The sequence below is a fragment of the Pleurodeles waltl genome, chromosome 5, assembly GCF_031143425.1.
Source record: "Pleurodeles waltl isolate 20211129_DDA chromosome 5, aPleWal1.hap1.20221129, whole genome shotgun sequence".
Classification (NCBI taxonomy): domain Eukaryota; kingdom Metazoa; phylum Chordata; class Amphibia; order Caudata; family Salamandridae; genus Pleurodeles; species Pleurodeles waltl.
Genome location: NC_090444.1, coordinates 1763538767 through 1763560575, shown reverse-complemented (window position 1 = coordinate 1763560575; position 21809 = coordinate 1763538767). Strand labels below are relative to the sequence as shown.

Below are 21809 nucleotides of genomic sequence, written 5' to 3'. Positions count from 1 at the left end.
CTTTTCTAGCAGATGAATAACAAGGCATCATATAGGAGCACCTCAAGGAGATCTCCAGCAGTATGAGGCTTGGTAAATATTTGCTCCTATTGTAAAAGTAATTTTTGATTGACCACTGAATATGGCTCATGGTCTTTCGAGTATTGTTACACAGGATGTCTTCCACTTTAGGTGCGGTGCTGAGGAAGACCCTGGTTGGATGATATGAGTAACACATGTTGATCCAGGGGTCGAAATGTCAACGCTTTTATAACCAGCACTTTAGCTCCTGGCATCTGGCCGGGATACACTTCTTGTCATTGCCCGGACATTAGATGAATGTTGTTAAAAGGTTCGTAGCCAAGTCTATTGATGAAGAAATAAAAACTTTTACATTGGAGGATGTTTTTTAATTAGTACTGGTTCTGCACTGCACAAGCACTTTACCACTGTCACACATGCATAGCCTGTTCTTTTTAAAAAGTATTCCATGAAACATTCTGTATGATATGGCAAATAATTTATATTGTTTAAATGAATTGGACAACACATTACTGAGCCCCGTGGTCATCATTCAATGTATTGGGTATAAAACAGGTTGGAGAAAAGATGAATGCACTCCATCTGATTATGTGCATGCTGTTCAAATTACTTCGACAGAACCACGTGTTTACATTGACTATATACCCAGGTTGTGAGGAACATGGGGTTTCCCCCTTAGATGTTACGTCTATGGCTTCAAAAAAGGCACTTTCGCCCTCTTCCTCATTAACCTTCTTTAGCAACTGAGAAAAAATGTGTGATATGGAAATATTATTGCAAGGCCTTCAAGTTACTTTAGGCCCTGACATACTATTTCAATTTAAACTCCTGAACATATGAATCTTGGACTGAAAAATGAAAAAGTTATCAATTACAGATAGTGCAGTTGGTGTGGTCGGAATAGGATTTATTTATTAAGTTGTTTCCTTCAGAAAAATATTTCATATTTCATCCATGTCTCTAATTCTGGCTATTATTTTTATTTTATTTTTTCTAGTGCCAACTGTTTTGAAACTTCAGTTCGAGGAGGTTCCTTCAATTACATTGAAAGGAATGCTGTCAAGTGGAGAAGTGTGGCACAATGGTTAGAGCAGCAGACCCTGATGCAGAGATCTGGCCTGGGACCAGCGTTCACCTCGGCAGGTCTTGGGATCAATTCCCTTGGACCAGATAATTCTTGACTTGGGTCCCACTCTGTAACTCTGGCCAATAGCTTGCTTAATGTCCACGACAGCTCTCACAGCGCTTGGATGCCTGGCTTCACCCTGGGGCTGTCCAGGAGTGGGTGCCTTGCAGGTAAAAGCCAGGAGGGGTTCCTCAGTGGTATGTGTACAGTACCTTGAGACCCTAACAGGTGAGTAGTGTGCTATACAAGTGTGAAGTTTACGGTTTATCAAAAGGAAAGATGCCAAAATGAAGCTATGCAGCTGTACTCTTAATTAGACTATAATGGCCTAATTAAGGGATTGTTGGTAAAGGAAAACCTCTGATTTGTGGTGGAATTGCAAAATCTGGAGAGGAATCTGCTAGTGGAGTTCCATCTGCCTTAAAACTAATATAGTTGAAGAGGCCCAGCTTGTGGATTCTCCTCCGGATATAACATTTGCTTTTGGGAAATGCAAGTTGATTCAATTTAAACTGTATTTATTTCATAGTCATCTTTAAATAAACCATTATTAGTATACAGAAACTATTTTACAAAAGTCAATCACTGAGTGCACTTTTCATTGTCTTTTACAACTTTGCTTTCCAGCACAATGTAATTTAGGAGTTTAGGGCCTAATTCCGGCTTCGGCTGATGATACTCTTTCCATCAGGGTGGCTGAGGACATTACCTCCGCCCCTGACAGGCGCCTGTGCGCCAGTTTTAGTGACGACCGCCGGCCTAGCAGTCATATCCATGCCATTAAAGGAATCATCTTCACAGCGGTTCCCTTCAATGTACAAAAAGTTGATGGATGAGAACTGTCGGTTTTGACTACAGTTGACCAAATTGTTAAACTTTTTTTTGTTTTTCATAAACAAACTCCCAGGGCGTGCATTTCCTTCTGAAAAACAAAAAAAAAATGATACCTTCATCCAGGTAGATTTCTCATAGGGTGTGGTGGACATTGTTTGATTTCTTCTGTCTCTCACTGACAGGTTTCATCTGGCAGTGATGGACAGAAAAAAAGGACATTACACCATCCACCCTAAATAGGGCGGGCAGTGTTATGCCCTTCTTCCAATGGCCCTTAATTCATCAGGTTATTGGAGGAAGTTTTCCATTTATAGAGTAACAGGAGATTCACTTACGGAAAGTTTACGGTCAAGGTACTTCATCGTGGCAGAGTAGCCTGTCAGCCAAACTGTAAACAAGGCCATAAGCCTATTTTAGACACTTGGAGCAGATATGAAACTAAGATTGTATCCATGAGATCTGTGATAACAAATGATGACATAAAGTGTTATCTGTGAGAAAGAATGTACCAAGTATAAAACACAGACAAAAGTGGAAAATTGACAAATTGAACACTATGATTAGAATCACTCTAGTGAGTTGGCGGCCATTTTGTTTAGAGGCAGACTAACAATGCAAGTACTGAAGAAAACATTAGAGGAACCTTATTACAACGTAGGTTGGTTCTGCTACAAAATACAATTCCCCCAGCCTGATGTCTCAGGAGGACTCACCGTTTTTCTTACCGTCTGTTGAATTGCTCGCTTGGCTAGGATGGGAGCGCAAGCTCAGACCCGGCAACTGGTCGGAGGAGCTTTTTCTCCGATTCTCTGTCAGAAGTGGCTTGAAGGCTTCCCGACCCACGCCTACCAATACATTGGAAGATTGCAACACAGTCTGGATGTTGTCAACCTACAAAAAAGAGAAAAAACTGCCATTTAAAGCTTCGGATAAATTGGTAACAGTTAGACGATGTGTATTAAAATGTATATACATGTTTTATTCAGTTCCTAGGTCCAGGTTTCTGTGTATTTTAGAACCGAGTAAATGCAGCAATACCAGAGGGATTCGGCGGTGTAAGCAGGTAAAAGAGTAGAGGATATTGCACAAGTTTTACTCAGAAGCCTTCTGATTTCGAAACATTTTTAGACCTGGATTCTTAGAGTATTTTGCACATCTAAGCGCGAGTTAGGTGCGCACAATTACCACTTTGATGAATATCTTCAATTCTAATTCACCATGCATGTCCCACAGTAGCAATGGGTTAGGATGATCCCTATATTGAAGGGAGCATGGTGGATTGGATTTCTCCATAGGGAAAATACTTTCCTCATGGAGAAAAACAAGGTAAGTTAAATGCAATCTACTCTTATGTATTATATTAACACACATTGAATAGAAGTCTTAGACCTGATACCAATTTCTTATGTAGCTATTTTACACATACCAGCACAAAAGGAAATCTATGACACATTCTTAAAATTCTTTGAGAATCCCAAAAATGTTAGACTCTACATGATTTTTCAGTCTGTCATGCGATGGATGCTTTGAAAAATCACCAGCATTACGCCCCTATCTGAGCAGACCACTGCACTACGAAGTCGCTTCTTCTGGAGCCCATCAACCACCACCCATAGCACACTGTAAGCGATCTACCCGAAAGACCTGGGGCCATAGCACATACAGTGAAAACACATCCTCTGCCACAGGCTGGGGCTGACTGGTGTCTACAGTGGTTGAAGAGCTGGACAGTGGTAAAGTAGTACTTGTCATAGGAACATTAAAGGCATGTGCTGCTTTTGGGTGGAAATGTAGCAGCAGAACACAGTAGCATTCACAAAGCAACATACTGATACAAAAGGCACATCACAACAAAAGAGTCAAACCAAAACGCAACATAACTGCAGTACAACAAAATCATGTTGCAGGAATAAGACCCAAAAAAACAACTGAACGCCAACACAACAAAATGCACAACAAATGTGCATAAACAATCTTGCCACACATTACCACCTCTAGAATCCTGTTTTCATATTATGCTGGTAGAGGTGTTTGGAGCAAGCACTTTATTAACTTACCACCAAGGGCATGAAATGGCGCCAGTCGAAAATGTTTTGTCATCATGACCATGTACTCTGCCGGATGTTCAAGACCTTCGTTTTGTTAATGTGTTAAGCACAAGTTAGAGCATCATAAAATAATTCATCTCAGGATGTGTACTGTATAAAAACCTCCCTTGAATATGGTTTAATAGACCATAACGCTGTTCCATTTCTAGTAACAATATTGGCCACATGTAGGGGGGCTCATGACAACCGACTTGACGCACCTCACTAATGGCATTCAAGTCAGGACAACAGATAGAGCAAATCTTCTCTGCACCACTCTTGCAACTTGCATAGTAGGTGAATGCAGCAGACCAGTCAATATTACACGAGGAAGTTAATACCTGAGCCAGAATGGAGGAGTAGTATTGTCAATTATTGTAAAAATGTTAGACATTAAGTGCTTATCAATATTTGTATTTGTAAAAAATGTAAAAAAGGAATAATAGAGTAAACCGTGTGCACTGGGTTAACACGTTAATTTTAGGACACATTTTTTTTCTACGATTAACTAGCCTACAAACACAAAGTTTTTGTATTCATTAAAATATAACATCTTTGGCCGTATTACTGAATTTGACACTCCAGGCACAAATTACCCTTTAGTTCTTTGTGCTGCATGGGTCCAGACTCAACATACCTAAATGTAGACCTGTCTGAAATATGGATTGAGAACCCACATGTGAAGCATCTTCCATGCAAAGGGGGTGCTCTTAGGCAAGCCGTTATCTGTGAGCCTTTTGGCATTTCTGAGGCATGTCCACAGGGGTAAAAAATCCAGGAGTACAGGCAGAATCTCAGTAGACAGTCTGCATGACGAGTCCAGGTCATCTTTTCGGAGGGAGCACAGGAAGTCTCAGGAACACTGGGGGGTACGAGGCAGTGGGTTCAGGGTCACGCAGCTCCATTGTGATGGTTGTCGGTCTCCTCCCCTTGCAAAGAGAGGCTGGAGCATTCATATTTGAGATTCGCCTGGTACGTAAGTCATTTCTAGAGCGTGATTTAGTACTTCTGGTGTGCTTGGGAAGGGACCAGTGTATTGGAAGATCTGAAGAGAGGACATATAACATGCGCACTCTGACGAGAAGCAGCAGAGCAAATTGGGCGCTCTTTACTGCCATCTAGAAGCAGGTCTACTGCACTCAAAGTTCGGTGATTTCAGTCAATTCTGTACTCAATTGTGAAGATAAAACTTTCAAAAATAAAAGGAGCACAAATGGTACCATGACTATGTGGAAGTTAAATATGGAGAACAGCACAGATTATGCACATATTCCTAGAGAATGTCATAGCGTTCGAGCCACATTATCAGTATCTGTACATGTGAACCACATACCCAACACTTGAGGGGTAGCCGGTTTTGTGGTCACACAAGATGGCCGACAGGACCCACCCTTGAGGAGCTCCTCATGGCTCCATTGATGTCCTGCATCATCCTGCCGTAATCCTATTTGCTGTTTGTGGTTCCCTGGTTTGGATATATTGGCCGACCTACAGAGTCCCCTCCCCTTGTGTCAGATCGTAGCTGCAATCCCATGCCTGCGAGCGGTGAAGTTGAGATTCAGGCAGTCCTGGCCTGGAAGAAATGCATCACAAGTCTTGACTGCAGCCTTGGTGGGACAGCTGTACTGGTGCCTGGACCTTTGTGGTGTATTCGCCTGCTCTTGGGGCCGGTAGAGGAGTTGTGGGGGGCCCTGTGGATCCTCTCTGGGCCTGTGTGGAGTGGTGTGAGCCCTTCAGTCGTTGCCTGCGTATGGGTGTCCTTTCTTCTGTGTATGACGCTACCATGTGGAGGGTGGCAGCACCAGAGATCAGAACCAGGAGCCATTGGCACAGACGGGAGGCAATAGGATCGGTGCAGAGAGCACGGGGCACCAGGGGGAGCCTAGACAATGCTGAAGTAGGCCCCAGGAGAGCCTGACACACGAGTGCCAGATTGCAGAGAGGGAGAGCGGGAGCGGTCTAGTGGACTTTGGCAAGAGGCGCTGGATCAGAGGTGCACGGTGGGGCCTGTTTCCTTCCTCTCCCAGATACTGGTCACCTCCTCTGGTGTAAGGACCACGGCGCCTCTTCCAGTGGGGCACGGAGACCAAAAGGACATCAGGTGGGCCCTGCAGAGACATTTGGGAGAGCACCTTGGACACTACTTCGAACCCCATTCATCACGCATAGTGCCTGCTGAAATCTGGGCACAGGAGTAGAGGTCACTTCTGCCTTCGTGGGGCACGACATCCAGTAGGGCCCACAACATCCAGTAGGGCCCAGGCAACCGGTTGTCATCTGGAGGGTTCTGCTAGACTGGCCCCTGAAAGGGTGTGGGGTGTGTTGCTGTGTTCTGCGGTGCGTGCTTTTATGGGGCCCCCCCTACACATACTAGGGGCATGGATCTCGTTCCTTTGAAAGTGAGACATCCCTTGGGACTACCCTTGCACTCACCAAGCCACATGGGGAAGAACTTAACCCCACTGCCCCTATCAGGGCAATACTATTGAACAATACATGACACCCCAGAAGGGCATGCTCAGACAGACATGTCATTGAGGCCCTTGGTACGATCCTAGTCCTGTGGCTGCTGCGGAGGAGGCATCCAGGGTGGAACTAATGGTGGCAACACAAGGCTCCAGAGTAGTGCTAGACAGTAAGATAGAAACAGTGTTCCTAGAAGTCAATCTCCTCTGTACCAACCTGCGCAAGGTCACCAAGAAGGTGCACACAGCTGAGGGGAGCATCGACAATTTCAAACTAAAAGTGGCCTCTCTCCAAAAGCAAATGGCTACCATCCTCTCAAAAACAAGGACATTGGAAGCAAGAGCGGAGGATGCAGAGGGGCGTTCACGCTGCAATAATGTCAGGCTTCTGGGCTTCTCCTAGCGCACAGAAGGGAGATCAACGGAGCAATTTATAGAGTAATGGGTGTGAGATATGCTGCAGCCAAAACACCTTTCCAATGTTTTTGTCATTAAACGTGGAGATAGGGCACTGATTGATTTGTGTTCTTAACTATAAGGATGGAGACAATATCCTGTGGGCTGCTCGCAAAATGGACACTGCGCACTTTGACAATCGCAAAATATTCGTATACCCGGATTATATGCAACAAGTGCAGCAGAACAGTAAAACCTTCCTGGAGGTCAAGAGACAGCTGAAAACTATGGGCCTGAATACATGCTATTGTACCAGGCCAGACTGAGATTAATCTCAAATGGTCAGTCTCACTTTTTCAATAGCCCTGATGATGTTTGTGATGGCTCGAAATGTGGGATAAAGCACCACATGGCGCAATGGGTTCTTGGAGGAGCCGGCAGAGGGGACATCACAATGCCGATGGGGGCCCGAGGGCCCAGCAGGTGGGTCAACTTGTGCCTCGCAGCAGGACTGGACACATTGAGAGTGGTAATACAAAATGACAGCACCCTGGCAATGGACGCTGTCCCTGTGGAATCGGGGGGTGGACAATGGGGCTGAGGATGCAATGGATGTGTCAACCCTGGGTGAGCCTGGAAAGTGAGGAGATGCAACGGAACTGCCGTCGAATTTGTCTGCCCCTTTCTGTGCCCATTGGGTCTGGGGCATGACTGAAGATTCAGCACTTGCATGTGAGTGGCAGGGGGCTCCGTGAGGGGCATCTTATCATTGCTGTAGCTCTGGACTTTCTTTGTTGGGAGGGATGGGGCCTTGTGTTCTTCAGTCACCTGATGACAGATTGGATTATGCAAATATTCTGTACCCAGGGGCTCCTGACTATTTAATTCAGCAATTACAATTGGTATAGAATATAGCAATTCGCCTTGTTTAAGCTTCCCAAGTTACCAAGCATGCTTCTATCTCTCGATACCGGAACCAGTAAAAAAAAGGATTATGTTCAAAGCATTAATAATGGATCATGTCTCTTACTTCAAGACCGGACACAAATATTTGTCCAATAGGACGGTGGAATACTGTCCTACAAGAACCCTATGTTCTCAGTCAGCAAGGCTGTTCACGATCGCCCACACCAAGGTAAATAAATGGGTCTGGTCTGCCAGCTTAGTTCTTGCTGCCATATAGTGGAATGAGCTTCCTCTCCCTCTTAGAGGCATTTCTGAAAAGAAAGTGTTTCAAAAGCTCTTGAAATCTTATCTGTTTAGGTAGTAGGGTGGAGAAGCGCCCCTACGGGTCATCTGCCTCAGCGCTCTTATAGTATCTATTGTACTTTACAAAACCCCTCATTCATTAATTAATTCATTGCAGGTGGGAAATACTGTACATTTCATAATGCTGTATGTGGATAACGCCCACAAAGATTTGCGGCCACCATCTTGAGTGGCAGTTAAACCTGAAGAAGCTGGTTCTAAGAACAGCCTCCGCAAGAGCCACCGGGAGTGAGGACGCCGGTGCAACCAATGTGGGTACAAAGAAAAGGGGAATAATTTTTGCTGAGGGAAGAACTTAACAACACTGGCAATAGTTTTCCTGACACGGAGTCCTTACAGGTGTTGGGTGGGCTCCTTAGATCAGGTGAGGGTGAACATTTGACAATGCTTTTTAAAAGGGCCATCAGAGGAGATCTTCCAAGCCACCTCTACACGCTCGGCAGGCATGGGAGACAGAACTGGCAGAACCATTCCCAGGTGTGAACTGGGATCGGGCTAGTGTACTAGTCCATAAATTATCATGGTACAGTAGATTGAAGCTAATACATTTCAATTACCTTCACCGCACGTACATTACTTCATATGCCCTTAGTAAGATTTACCCCGCTAGGATGGCCAAATGTCCCGGATGAGTGGAGGAAAGGGCTACATTTTAGCCTCTAGCCTGGTCATGGGGGGAGGTCATGGCATATAGGAGAGGAATAGCATTGTGGCTTGAGGCACTTCAGGGGTTCTGCTCCCGGTTAACCCTGTGCCTGTTTGTTGGGTATGTTGGCACATCCCTAGGGCAGAAAGATGTCTGATAAGTTCTTACAGCTGGCTCTCCTTCTGGTGAAAAGAAGGCTGGGCTTGGGATGTCCTGGAAAGGTGCACAGTTGAAGAGCGGTGCTGAATTTGAGCCGGTGGTCTCCAGTGGAGGGCACTGGCACTTATTTTTGAGAGCCGGTACTTATTTGCATTTACTGTGAGCAGTCGTGGCTCACTGCACGGTGAAGGGGCGGGACAGTGCACGGCAGGGGAGGGACAAAATAAACATTCAATTACAGACATTTTTTTTTTACCTGCCTCGCCCCTCCTCTTTCCTAGTCAATGGAGGCATTGCTCCAAGCCTGCCCTGCGGCCAATCCTAACTCTGCATGAAAGCAGCGTAAGGATTGGCTGGAGCTCCTTGGTTGGGCGCTCCCAAGCAAACTGGGAGCCTGTGCCTACTATTTCCAGCCCAGAAACACAGTTCCGGGTTGGAGAGAGTACAGTGCACATGTGGGTTTGGCCAGCCTGAGATGATTGGCCAAACATACATGCGCACTGAGGGGGAGTGCTGTGCACTCCCCCTTTGTCCCTGTCGTCCCCCATGGCCCCGCCGCTTTAACAATAAAATGATAATAAACACAGTTTCCACAGTTTATTATTGTTTTATTGTTAAAGGTTTTCAGTGGCTGCTGCTCGTGGGGGGGAGACGCTTCTCCACCATAGCGGAGGAGACGCCGCAGACTGTGAGCAAAAGATTCATATGGGAAAGACGGAGGAAGAAAAATTAGAAAAAGCATCAAAAAGGGAGAAAGCAGAAAGCTGCTACAGTGACCGGGGCAAAGAGTGGCTGTAAATGGATTAAACAGTCGCGGCTCACAGGTGTTAAAGGGGGTGGGGTGGCGTGTGCTGGTGGGGGGGGCAGGGTGTGGCGGGGGGATAGTAATACATGAAAAAAAAAAAAAACCTTACCTTGGCGCCCGTGCACCACTCTTCTGCTGGAGGCAGGCACAGGATCCCAGCCTGCCCTGCGGCCAATCCTGATGATGCTCAAAGCAGCATCAGGATTGGCTGGGAGCGTCCAGTCAGGGTGCTGCCAGGCAGACTGGGAGTCTGTGCAGGCTCTCTCCAGCCCAGCAACAGTTTGGCCCGCCGAGACGGCGGGCCAAACACACATGCGCTCTGAGGGGGAGTGTTGAGGGAATGCTGAGCACTCCTCAAGCACCCCTCTCAGAGCACGTCACCCCCATGGCCCTACCCCTTTACAAGGAAACAATAACAAAAACTGTTTGTTATTGTTTCCCTGTAAAGGTTTTGCAGCTGTCGCTGTTGGAGGTGGGGCGATGCTCCTCCGCCCTCATGTAGGAGATGCCCCTGGGATTAAAGAGACCTGAGATGGGTTTAGGATTATGATTCCTCAGTATTCTGTGCTCGCACATTTAATTGCAGCAGCCGCGTGTTTCAAAGGAGAGCTTTGGGCACCGGTGTGTTTTTATTTACAAATTAAGCACTGCTGAAGAGCAACACATTAAAATGACTAGGTGTGACAACAAAACTCAGAAGGTCATTGCAACGTGGGTACTGGTGTTGAAGCAGTTTTAATTGTACGATAGAGATGATGGATCTGATTGAGATGTGGCCACTGACACAGATGAGGGATAATGAGACTGTTGTGATTGTTGAGCCTGGGAATGACTCCACTTGTTCTGTTGGTGCCACTCATGGGTCACGGGTGCAGGCCTCTAATCCTGATTCACAGTGTATTGAATGTATACTTTCTTCTGTACTTATACTTATGCTGATCCTGTATAATACCAGGCTGTGGATAGCACTAAGGATGGGTGGTATGGGCAACTGGTTTGTTTTAGATTTATTTACTTTGTTTCTACTTAAGTTTTTTCTATGTAGCCATGACAAAATACATAAGTAAAGGTGTTAAAAACCCTTGAGAGGAAACCAAATGGAGCCCCCAAACAAGTCAGTGCCTTCTGAACTGTACCCATCCTCTAGGGACCTTTGATGCCCTCTCAAGGGGTGGGTATTCCAAGCACTCTCGTGGATCAGCAAGTTCATTCTCTGCTACTGTATGCTGAGCCCTTCCTTGGGGAGGAGCTTACAGGGGCTAATACACAAAGACGGTACTTCTAAGTGAGCTGACATTTTTGGGAGTTCAAAAAGGATTACATTTGGTGATTTTCGATGCATCAGCTCCTAGAGGGGAGGTCAGTTCGCCAAAATGCAAGTGATAGTGGAAATTACATCACACTCTCAATAATATCACAGTGTCGACCTTTTGTTTTTTTACCTCTCAGACTAGGAATTATGAGGGCTGTGTTGGGTGTACGAAATGGCAAACCAGTGGTAGCAGCTGCTGACCTATAGCCTTAAAGCTCTATGGGGCATATTTACAAGCCCTAGTGCCACCTGAGCATCACTTTTTGTGACGCTTTGGTGATGTTGTGCACTGCGCCATATTTACAAGTCGCCAATAAACCACTTTGTGGCTTAACGCCACCTTGTAAATATGGTCCCCTCCGATGCAGTTTTCTGCGGCAAAGGGGCGTGCAATGGGTGTGGCTGTGGGCATTCCACTGCTATTGACTCTGCCCCTGATTTACAAGGAATTGTAAATCTGAGGCAGTACCAAAAACGCATGTTGCAACGAGGAGACATACTTTTATTTCACTTTGTTTTTGCTTTTTTCTGTGTATTCTGCTTTCTGCAGCACACATTGAAAGAGCAAAAGGCCATGAATGATTGTTTATGTGCAGGAAGGTGCCCCTTCCTGCACATAAACAATCATTCAGTAATGACGATTTGCTACTTCTATGTATGCTGCATTCGGCAGCACAAATTGAAGTGCCAAATCGACATTTTAGATTGTTTATGTGCAGGAAGGAACACCTTCCTGCACATAAACAATTCCCTCCAACGCAGACACCCTTGCACTTTGGTGCAAGGATGCCTGCGTTGGCACTGGCAGCACAATTTAGTGCCAAACACAGGGGTGGGCCGTATTTTTATAAATACGGCACATCCCTGCGTTTCAGAAGTGACACAGCGCGGCGTTGCCAATTTTGGCCCATCTAACTCTAATTTTCCTAAGCCTGGATCTACAATTGAAGGGTTGCTAAAACATCTTTCTTGTGCAAAGGGAAAGTACTCGTCCCTGTGGAGAAACTCCTTAATCAACACCTCCGTTGAATGTGTGGATGCTTCTTTCCCTGTATTACCCTGAATACATAAATAATAGCAATGTCAGAAAAAAAAAAAAGTTTTCTGAAGCAAAATTGGTACATCAAATTTCCCAACATTTTCAGGTCTTGACTAGAGACACCTTTAACTGTTTCGTGAGCCTCATGTTTCCAAAAAACAAAGTACTATTAAAAAATAAATACGAACATATAATCATACAGCAGCTTTCGGTCAGTCCTCCTTATCCACTGGTCTGTTAAACTGTTATTCAAATTTGTTTCCACTTATCACAGCGTAGAGCATGGAGCGGTCAGCCCACTTCTGTCATTGTCTATTATGACTGTGAATGTGGCATTTTGGTTGTGTACATCCATGTAAAACTAAGTCCACTTTAGTGCCACGACTAGGGGGCCAGTCCCTGCTTTCATTTCTGCTTTCGTTTCATGTTTTTTTTAAAGGTTTTTTAGATGAGTAATTTTTTACTTTTTTTTTGCAAACATGTGCCTTTAGATATTGAACTATTGATTAAAAACCTGGAATCATAATTTTTGACAATGCAGTATTTTGCTGTGTTATCAACAACTCAATAATGAACTCCTACAGCTATCGAATCCCGGGGGATGTTAACAAAAAGTCGCCAAGAAGTGGCTCACTATTTTAGTCAGTTCTAATACTCCTACTTTCTACAAACAATAGGGCACATTTACAAGAAAGTGGCACATCATAGATTTTGCCCCACTTTTCTTGCACCCCGCTACAGGCACCTAACAACACCATGGTTGCTCCATATTTACAATACAGCACACCATAGCGGTCATTGGCACAATATCGTCAACATTTTTGATGCTATTGTGGCACTTTGCTACACTAGCGTCAAAAAATGTTATGCTAGTGCAGCAAAGCATAGGGAGGTCCATTAAACATAATGGATGTGTCATTTTAACGACTGCTCTGAGCAGGTGTTAAAAATGATGCAAAAAATGGCACAGTGAAACCTTGTAAATTTAACTGCACCATTTTTTCGGGTCTTCCAGCACTGGTGAGGATGAGTTGAGAGTAGGGGTGGGCAGTGAACTCTGCTCCACTCCCCGGGCTTGTGGAGTTTTTCCGACTCTGCTTAGAGCGCCGACTTCTGAAAAACTCTGCACCGCTTTTTCCTCACTCGCGCTTGGCAGCATTAAGTTTGCAAGTGCGAGTGAGGAAAATCTTACTCCAAACCACCTCCCGGGAAGATTTCTCAACGCGGGCAGTCACAGATGGTTGCTACCACTTGCATTGAGAAACCTTCCGTTCGTGTTGAGGAAGCTGCCACTTGAGTAGAAAATCTACTCGAGCAGCAGAAAAACTTGAGCTGTGCATGGTGCCGTTTGCTCTGATTTTACAGTGTGGGCCAAACATCAGTGCGAATGGCGTGACCTAACACACAGTGCTGCTTCGCAGAACTCTGCGTCGCACGACAGAATTTTTTGGTTACTCTCCTGAGTTCTGCGAACTCCGCAACCACCACGCGGGCCTAGTTGAGAGTCATGGTGGATGAAATCATAAGAGTAGAGCCACAGTTGTTTGGAGCACTAGTCCAGCACATTCCACTCAGTAGGAAAATGGAAATGTGGCAAAGAATAGTCTACAGAGTCAATGCTGTAGCACAAAGGAGGACATTAGGAAGAGGTGGAATGACCCGAGGGGGAAGGTACATTCCCTGGCCTTCAAGCAACACATGGAGTCCCTGAAGACTGGTGCTGGTCCTGCCAGTGCCCCGTTACAACTCTTTCCCGAGGCGGAGAAGGTCTTGGTCTTCCTGAGAGCTTGACAGGAATAGCTCGGGAGTGGAGTCTGGTAAGTTACAACACCAAAACTGTCACAAATCTTCAATGGCCTGCATGCTCACATTTCACTCCTTGCCACTGTTGGTCATCTACTTACCCAACATGCAATACCCAGAGTTGCAGAGATGTAAGCTTGTCAATGTGCATTGTCGTACAGAACATCACATGTATCAATCCCCATAACATTCCATAAGTTGGAATGGGGTCTCAATTGTGTTTGGGTCTCAGGTGTTTCAATTTCAAAAGATCATCCCAGGACCCAGGCTATGTGTCAACATATAAACGTATGGGCCAGCATGAGTGCAGTGTGGCAACAGATATGGAAGACTAAACATTTGTCAAGTGTTGGGAAGTACAGAGAGTGACATGACTGCAACTACCAGGAGGCCCTCTTTCTGTAACACATACCAACAGGTCTTCCTGCATTTGTCCAAATACACCTGTGTCTCATCTCTCAAATTATATAACCTCCCCTGGGAGTTTAGCATTTGTGTAGTTTGGGGAGTCAGCAAATGACATGACTACAACTACCAGGAGGCCCTCTTTCTGTAACACAAACCAACAGGCATTCCTGCACGTGTCCAAATACACGTGTCATCTCTCAAACGATGTACCCTTCCCTGGGAGTGAGCAATCTACATATCATGCTCAACTCAGAGACATGTCTGTCTACCTAGCTGATATTTGTCCTGGTATCACAAAATGAAACTATTGAGGACAGGAATGACGCCTTAACAAGTTTGTACATCAAGTGTTCCTAAGGGATTAAGCTGCTACATCAAATTGGTAGTGGCAGTTAACACATTGACTCAGCACTGCTCATATGATGGCTACAGCTACATATCCAACAAAGTAGTGTGTTTGCCTGTATCCCACACAACTAGGCCTTGGAATGGTCAAATACACGTCTCCTCTCCTCTATGTTGGCTTAATGGTTACTAAGATGTCATGTTCATTCCCTCGTCTAAAGTGCAACTGATCACCACATCTAAAGAGCTGCTTGAGTCCAATAGTTAATGCAAGCTTCACATGCCATGTCAACAACTTCAATACCATTGTAACATAGCACAATCAGCAAACCTACCACTTAACAGTGTAGTGTTTAAGGTCTCTACTTACAGTCACACAAAACCTTTAGGTACGGATGCCACACTTCAAACAATAACAATGTACTCTATTGGTCAACAGGTCGAGCTGGCACAGCACCTGGCCAGACATTGTCCACCGACCAGACCTCCAACCCACCTCTGGATAAAGCCCTCAGTGATGAAGACACTCTTGGGTATGTGGACGTGGATGATGGTCCTGGCCCATCTGGGCAGCCTGGTCAGATGTCAACAACGAGTCCACAATAACACCTCCTACCCCAGTTGTTTCAACATCACAGACAACAACGTGCCCCCCAACCTGTGCACTTAGCACAATGGCTACCACCTTGTGCTCCCCAGTCCTGGATCCTGAGGTGCAAACCAACAATCCTGACTGTTAGGGTCCAGGGCCCAGTTGGAGAGGAAACCGTGTGCCAAGGGTACAAGCTTGTGGGAGTAGGGTCCATGGGAGAGATCCTGTGGGCCAGTGGAGTGAGATCACTGGGGCCATTCACGACCAAGATACCATCAGCCAAGTCTTGGGGGCTATCATGAGTCCCAAGGGGTGATGGGCCAGGGGCTAACAGAACTCTGGGAAATCAAGCAACTGCAGAGGGGCATGAACCAACATATGGGGGCCCATAACACCACCATGGGCACCATAACAGGGGTGCTGAGAGACATCCATACAAACCTAAGGAAGGCTCCCCCCCCAACTTCTACCCCTTCCTGTGGGCCAGCTACATCAAGCCCAAGTACATCTGTGGCAGACACAGGAAGAGAGGCCCTGCCAGAGGACCAACCACCCTCAGATACCCCTGCCTCTGCAGCAGCCTAGCCCCCACCCCTCGCCAGCGGGGACATCCATGTAAGAACCCAGGAGGTGCTGATTGCATGACACCCACCACTGCCAGCAAGAAACCTCATCCTTAATGTCCTCCTTTGTGTGTCATACATACACTCTGTGGACTGATCCTGAAGCCCATACCATTTCTGATGGTAGGAGTACTCTGGGCTTTGGACTTCCAGTGGTGTGGCATCTACCCCCATGATTTTACTCACCATGACTGACCCCTTCACTTTTCTTTTAGCAATATAGATATGTAAGAACATGTGAACCATAAAATGAAAAAAATAACTACTTGTGAAAGAAGGGACATTACATGTACAGTGTCCAGCTCAGGATTACAACTATTCCACTTAAACACATAATACAAGTATCTTGTCAAAGAAGTAATTTGTATTACATTTTTCAGCTCATAGGCAGTCAATACATCTGAAACATAGCAAATCATACATGATGAAATCATACTGGCTAAATGATCAAACTTCCAGGCATGGACCTCCAGACCATGGAAGGAAAGGATATATCAGACACTGTCCTGTAGAATAGGCAACAGACAGATGGCAGTACAACAGTTTCTGATCACAGGTTCATTACAAACTGCATCTGGTGGTATGACACAAACAAATGTCAGTGATGTACCACAGGCACTTTGACCTACAATGATGAAACACATCAACAGCTACATATAGTTAATATAAAAAGAATGTTCGCCAATGTGAAGAGAAACTAACATGAATTTGGCCTAGGACCATATCTTTTCTGACCACATGATGACACACATGATGTATAAGGGCCACCACACAACAAGGAAGAAGTTCAATGGAGTCCTCTAAACTTCAGTGGTGTTAACAACCAAGGACAGTTGAAACATGCAGAGTCTTCTGTTTTGTAATGAGACATAAGTGCCACAATGAGTCACACACTTCCTGATTGTAGCACCTGACATTGCACACACAAGATCATGATAGATGTAACTTACCACCAATCCAGGACCTTTCTAATTGCAGTTGGGACATCAGCTGGGGTATAGTGCTGTCTGCATAACAAAGGAATCATGGGCTGAACCTGGGAACCGGGCACAGACGTTTGAAATGTACAGACCTGACAAGCAGACAACTTCCACGTTGATCGAATGGAAGTGCTTCCTGTTGCAATAGACTTGTTCACTGCCATGTTTGGCACCAATGCAATTTGGGTGCCATTAATGGCTCCCACGACATTTGAGATCTGACCAGATCCTTAGAAGTCAACCTTCACATTAGCTAATTCCTCACGTCTGGGGACCCTGATTTATCTGTCAGAGTGTTTCATCACACTCACGCATATCGTTTAAAACACCACTGAACGCAGTCGTTTAAAACACCACTGAACATAGGTTGTGACATACCACCAGATATAGCCACTGTATATTGAAATAACCCTGTGACCAGGAAGTGTAATACTGCCATGAGTCTCGCAATGGGTGGCATACATATTTGATTAGTCTTTTGAAGCATGAGATCTGGCTCCAACTGACGACAAAGATCTTGGATTGTTTGCCTATTCAGATGAAACTGCTTTATTATGTCACGTTTTTTCATGGTCTGGTGGTGTGTGAATGGACTGTAGACTGGAAGTTGTCGCATCCTCCCTCTCTCAAGTTCCCTAATTGTGGAATCAAATGATTTGGAGCATTAGACATTGTGTCCAGACCAACATATCTGACAAAAAAAGTAATGTGACAAAATACACATTAGACCCATTACACATCCAAATATTCTCCTACTCAAGGTTTAGCTCTGATCCTCATTGTTGTCTAGACATGTTTCTACAACATATATATGCACATAACACACCTATCTGCTCCTATTGTGCCCTTTAATATTGTAAAGTATGTTCCGACTGCCAGAAATATCATCACTGGCGGCAGTGCTTAATTTGAGCCCATGGTTTCTGGTGCGGGCACCGGCACTTATTTTTGAGGGTTGGCACTTTTTTTTCTGCATCAGGAAATTAATGCGAGCAAAAGACGCATATGAAAAAGACAGAAGATAGGAAGATGGAAAAGCATCACAAAGGGAGAAAGCTGAAAGCTGCAAGAGTGAGTTGAAGGGGCAGGGAGTGACTGTAAATGGATTAGAAAGCCCCAGATGGCTTTAGGATTAGGCTGTCTTAGTATTCTGTGCTCGCACATTTAAAATGCGGCAGCCCCGTGTTTCAGAGAAGAGCTTTGTGTATCAGCACCTTTTTGGTTACAAATTAACCACTGACCGGCGGGTTACAGTGCACTGCAGTAATATGGCATATGTGACCAGCAACACACTACACTGATGACTGTGTAGAGAATTTACATATCAATGGATGTTGACATATTTTGAGATGTGTGTGCACATTTATACATCTTGTGACAAACTTTACAGTCTGCAAAACTGGAATTTCAACCACCAAAATGGCAGATGCCTGACCTTGCTCATAGGACTTTAGGCACGGTGGGCGGTTTCAACGGCTGCGGTCACAGCCATTGGCTAACGTAGTTGACTGTGACCGTTGCGGGCCAATGGCTGTGGCTGTCTATGGAGATGACCAAGTACGTGGGGTACATGCATGTCGCATTTTGGAAAATTGCTCACTTGCCTCCTGATACTGCTGCCATCAACACTTCCACCTCGTCAGCTGCTGTGTGCACCTCTGGGATCAATCATGCCCAGCCAAGCAGGTGAAAGGGCCCCTGCCTTCTCTCCACAGGAGCTGGAGAGGTTAGCAGAAGAGGTTAGTGGAAGAGGTTATTCCCCTGTATGGCCAGCTCTATGGCTCACCAAGGGAGCAGGTAACTATCTCATTGGCATATTTGACTCTGCTCAATGCTACCCTTTCCTTCCTTACAGGCCACAATGTGCCCCAGAGTCCCAGTGAGTTATTTGGGTTCCTGTTGTCCCAGTCTGTGATCCATACATAGGATGTACTGGTTGTGGAGTGTGGAGCCCTGTACTCTCTGTATTTCAAATAACCATTGTGATGAGTGATAAGCCCTAGATCCTCCTTGTTTTGCCTTCATACGTCTATGCAAGTGGACTTTATAGACAAACAATGCTATATGTGATGATCTGATGATGGTAAATTACAGTAAATGTATTGGCATTTCAGCATGAGCTGTGTATGTACACTGTTTGAGTCAGTTGAGGATGATGGTAGCAATGTGTAAAGTGCCATTGATCACTCAGCCCAGATCTGGCCTTGGCCAACTGTGGTGTGACAACAGAGTAAATCTCATGGAGCCCTTCAGAGTGCCACACAACTCACATATAGGATGGCCACAGGATGTACTGTCATGCCAGGAAGTGATGGAAATGTGATGGTCATGTAGGTTCTGCATGCTCAGCCTGCAGAGGGCAAGGCCTGTCAAAGCCTTTTCACAGTATGGGACTTCTGGAAAGTGGGTTATTGGTAAGGGTAGGTAGGTACCTATACTTAGCAATAGGCCACAACCCCCCACCAGGTCCAGTCAAGGTCTCAGTAAGTTAATCCTTGCTCAACCCTTAGTAGCTTGGCCCACTAGCAGTTAGGCTTCAATCAGGAGACCGATGTGCAAAGCATTTAATATCAACAAAACAGTAAATAAGTAAACCACAACACACAATAAAAATCTAACACCAATTTATGAAAATAGGAAGTATTTTTATGTTTAAAATTACACCAAATGGCACAATTCCAATGTAGGGAACCAAAGATATGTTTTTTTTAAAGATTAAAAGTAAAATTAGTGCTTAGAAGCAAATAGCGCTCAAAGGGTTAAAAAAAAAAGGTTGCCCCGGACAGAGACAAAGTCCAGAGTTAAGGCCACCCGGTGAAATAACACTGTTACACTTGCTTTTAGAAGAGTTTCTTGATTAAGGAAAGTGGTCCACAGCACCAGTCAAGGGTTCAGAGACTCTGGTCTGCCTTTTGGGGCCTGGGGCTACAACTCCCACAATGCACCTCTTTAACTATGGAGCTTTTTACAAACATTGCTCCAAACGTCTCCAAATGTCTGTGGTTCTTCTTCCAGAGGTCCTTTTTAGGTCCTTGAAGTGTCCACAAACTTGATCCAAGGTTCCAGAAGCTCTGAGTTGCTCCTTGGAAGTGGGGACTACAGTTCCCAGAATGCACCTGGTCATAATCCTCAAATGGCCACTGGACGCTGGTCAGCTGGGCTCTTCTTGCAGGACTTAATGCAGGGAACTCTGGTCAGCTCCTTTGTACCTGTAGCTTGTGGGGAGTCCGCTCCTGGAGTTGCAGAAGCAAGGCAAAGTGCTTTTCTTACTGAAGCCCAAAGTGAGCAGCTGGTGCAGTCCTTGTGAGTGCAGTTCTTCAGGTGCAGACCAGGGGTTCAGCAGGGCAGTCCTTATTCTCCAGTATCTTCTTCCTGCAGGGATCTGAATTATCGGGCAGCTCTGCCATATTTATTCCTGCTACTGGGGTGGGAAACAGGGGGATGCTCCTGTCCAATGGGGAGCATGCCATCACCCTCTGGGTGACCACTTCCTGTGAAGTGTGGCAAAAATCAATCACAGAAAGCAACATTTTCTCAAAATCCAAGATGGAGAAAATTTATCCTTGGAGGTTAGATCTGTCTGAGTCCACCCACTATTGTGGTTAAGTCTCCCTTAACACATCCCTTCCAGCCCCTCTCCTAATCTAATCAGTGGGGCTCCCATCTGTCTGGGGGAGCAGGAAATGAAGGAGGTCCAGTTTCTGTCCCAAGAGGCTATCCCTCCTTTGAAGATCAGTTTGGCTACTCTTCCCCCATCCTGCTCTGCCATCTGCTGCAGCAGTTCTCCTCCCACCAGATGTTTCCTTTATCTCATCCCAGGCCACTTAACACCTCGTTAAGGTAGCTTGGCTCAGGCTGCCAGAGACCGACCAAGCAGGGAAGGGCACTACAGGGCTGAATTTGGTAACTTTCAGAAAGAGTTCTAAAACTCTTTCCCTGTGCTAGTTATATTAAATTCAACATTGACACGTTGTTGGATTTATTATAGCATTTCATTTGATGCCAAATTTGATATAGGTAGCTCCTCTCTGTCAGAAATGGGACTTTATTATTTTAAAACAAAGGGGGTTATTACAACTTTGGAGGAGGTGTTAATCCGTCCCAAAAGTGACGGTAAAGTGACGGATATACCACCAGCCGTATTACGAGTTCCATAGGATATAATGGACTCGTAATACGGCTGGTAGTATATCGGTCACTTTACCGTCACTTTTGGGACGGATTAACACCTCCTCCAAAGTTGTAATAACCCCCAAAGTCTCCCAATATTAGCCTATGGAGCCCAGTGACTGCATTTGAGAAAATTAATTTGGCTGTTTACCCCTCACCAGGGCTTATAAAGCATCTTTTATAAAGTCCCTGCTTATATTTACACTACACTTAGGGCAGTCCTTAGGAGTGACTTATATGCAAAAATAAGGTAGTTTAAGACTTTGGAAGTACTTTTAATTCCAAAGTCAAAGTTGGGGTTAACTTTAACTTAAAAGCAGCCAGCAAGACAGGTCTGCCTTTACAATGACACTGGACACCACAGCAGTGAACCTATGGGTGCACTAACTATACTGGGGTCCCTAAACCTACATGCCCTACCATGTACTAGGGACGAAAAGGTAGGTTGTTAGAGCCAATTATAATTAGGCCTAATTTGCATATATCATTTTAAATAAAGCACTGGCCCTGGGACTGATTAGTAGTGTCCAGGGTACAGTCAGAGTCAGAAAACACCAATATCAGTTAAAAATGGGGGCAAATGTGAGGGGGCTTCTGCAATCAGCCCAGTTTTCCCACAGGGACATAGCCTAGGCTAGTGCACAGTAACTTTGGCTATGTAACGGAAGCACCAGGCCCACTCATGTCACTTACTAGGACTTCAGTTACAAAATTGTTAGATACAAAAGT

At 45.3% G+C, this 21809-nt stretch overlaps 1 protein-coding gene across 2 annotated transcripts in view; it reads right to left on the bottom strand.

Annotated features, from left to right (window-relative positions):
* RP1L1 (RP1 like 1) overlaps positions 1 to 21809 on the bottom strand; it is a 400448-nt gene that overhangs the window by 38740 nt on the left and 339899 nt on the right. The window contains exon 5 of one of the 2 annotated variants that reach the window (XM_069236168.1): positions 2707 to 2872. In XM_069236168.1, the coding sequence (XP_069092269.1) occupies positions 2707 to 2872 (166 nt within the window). Of the gene's footprint in view, positions 1 to 2694; positions 2873 to 21809 lie in introns of both variants that reach the window. The other variant, XM_069236166.1, reaches the window with a different exon arrangement.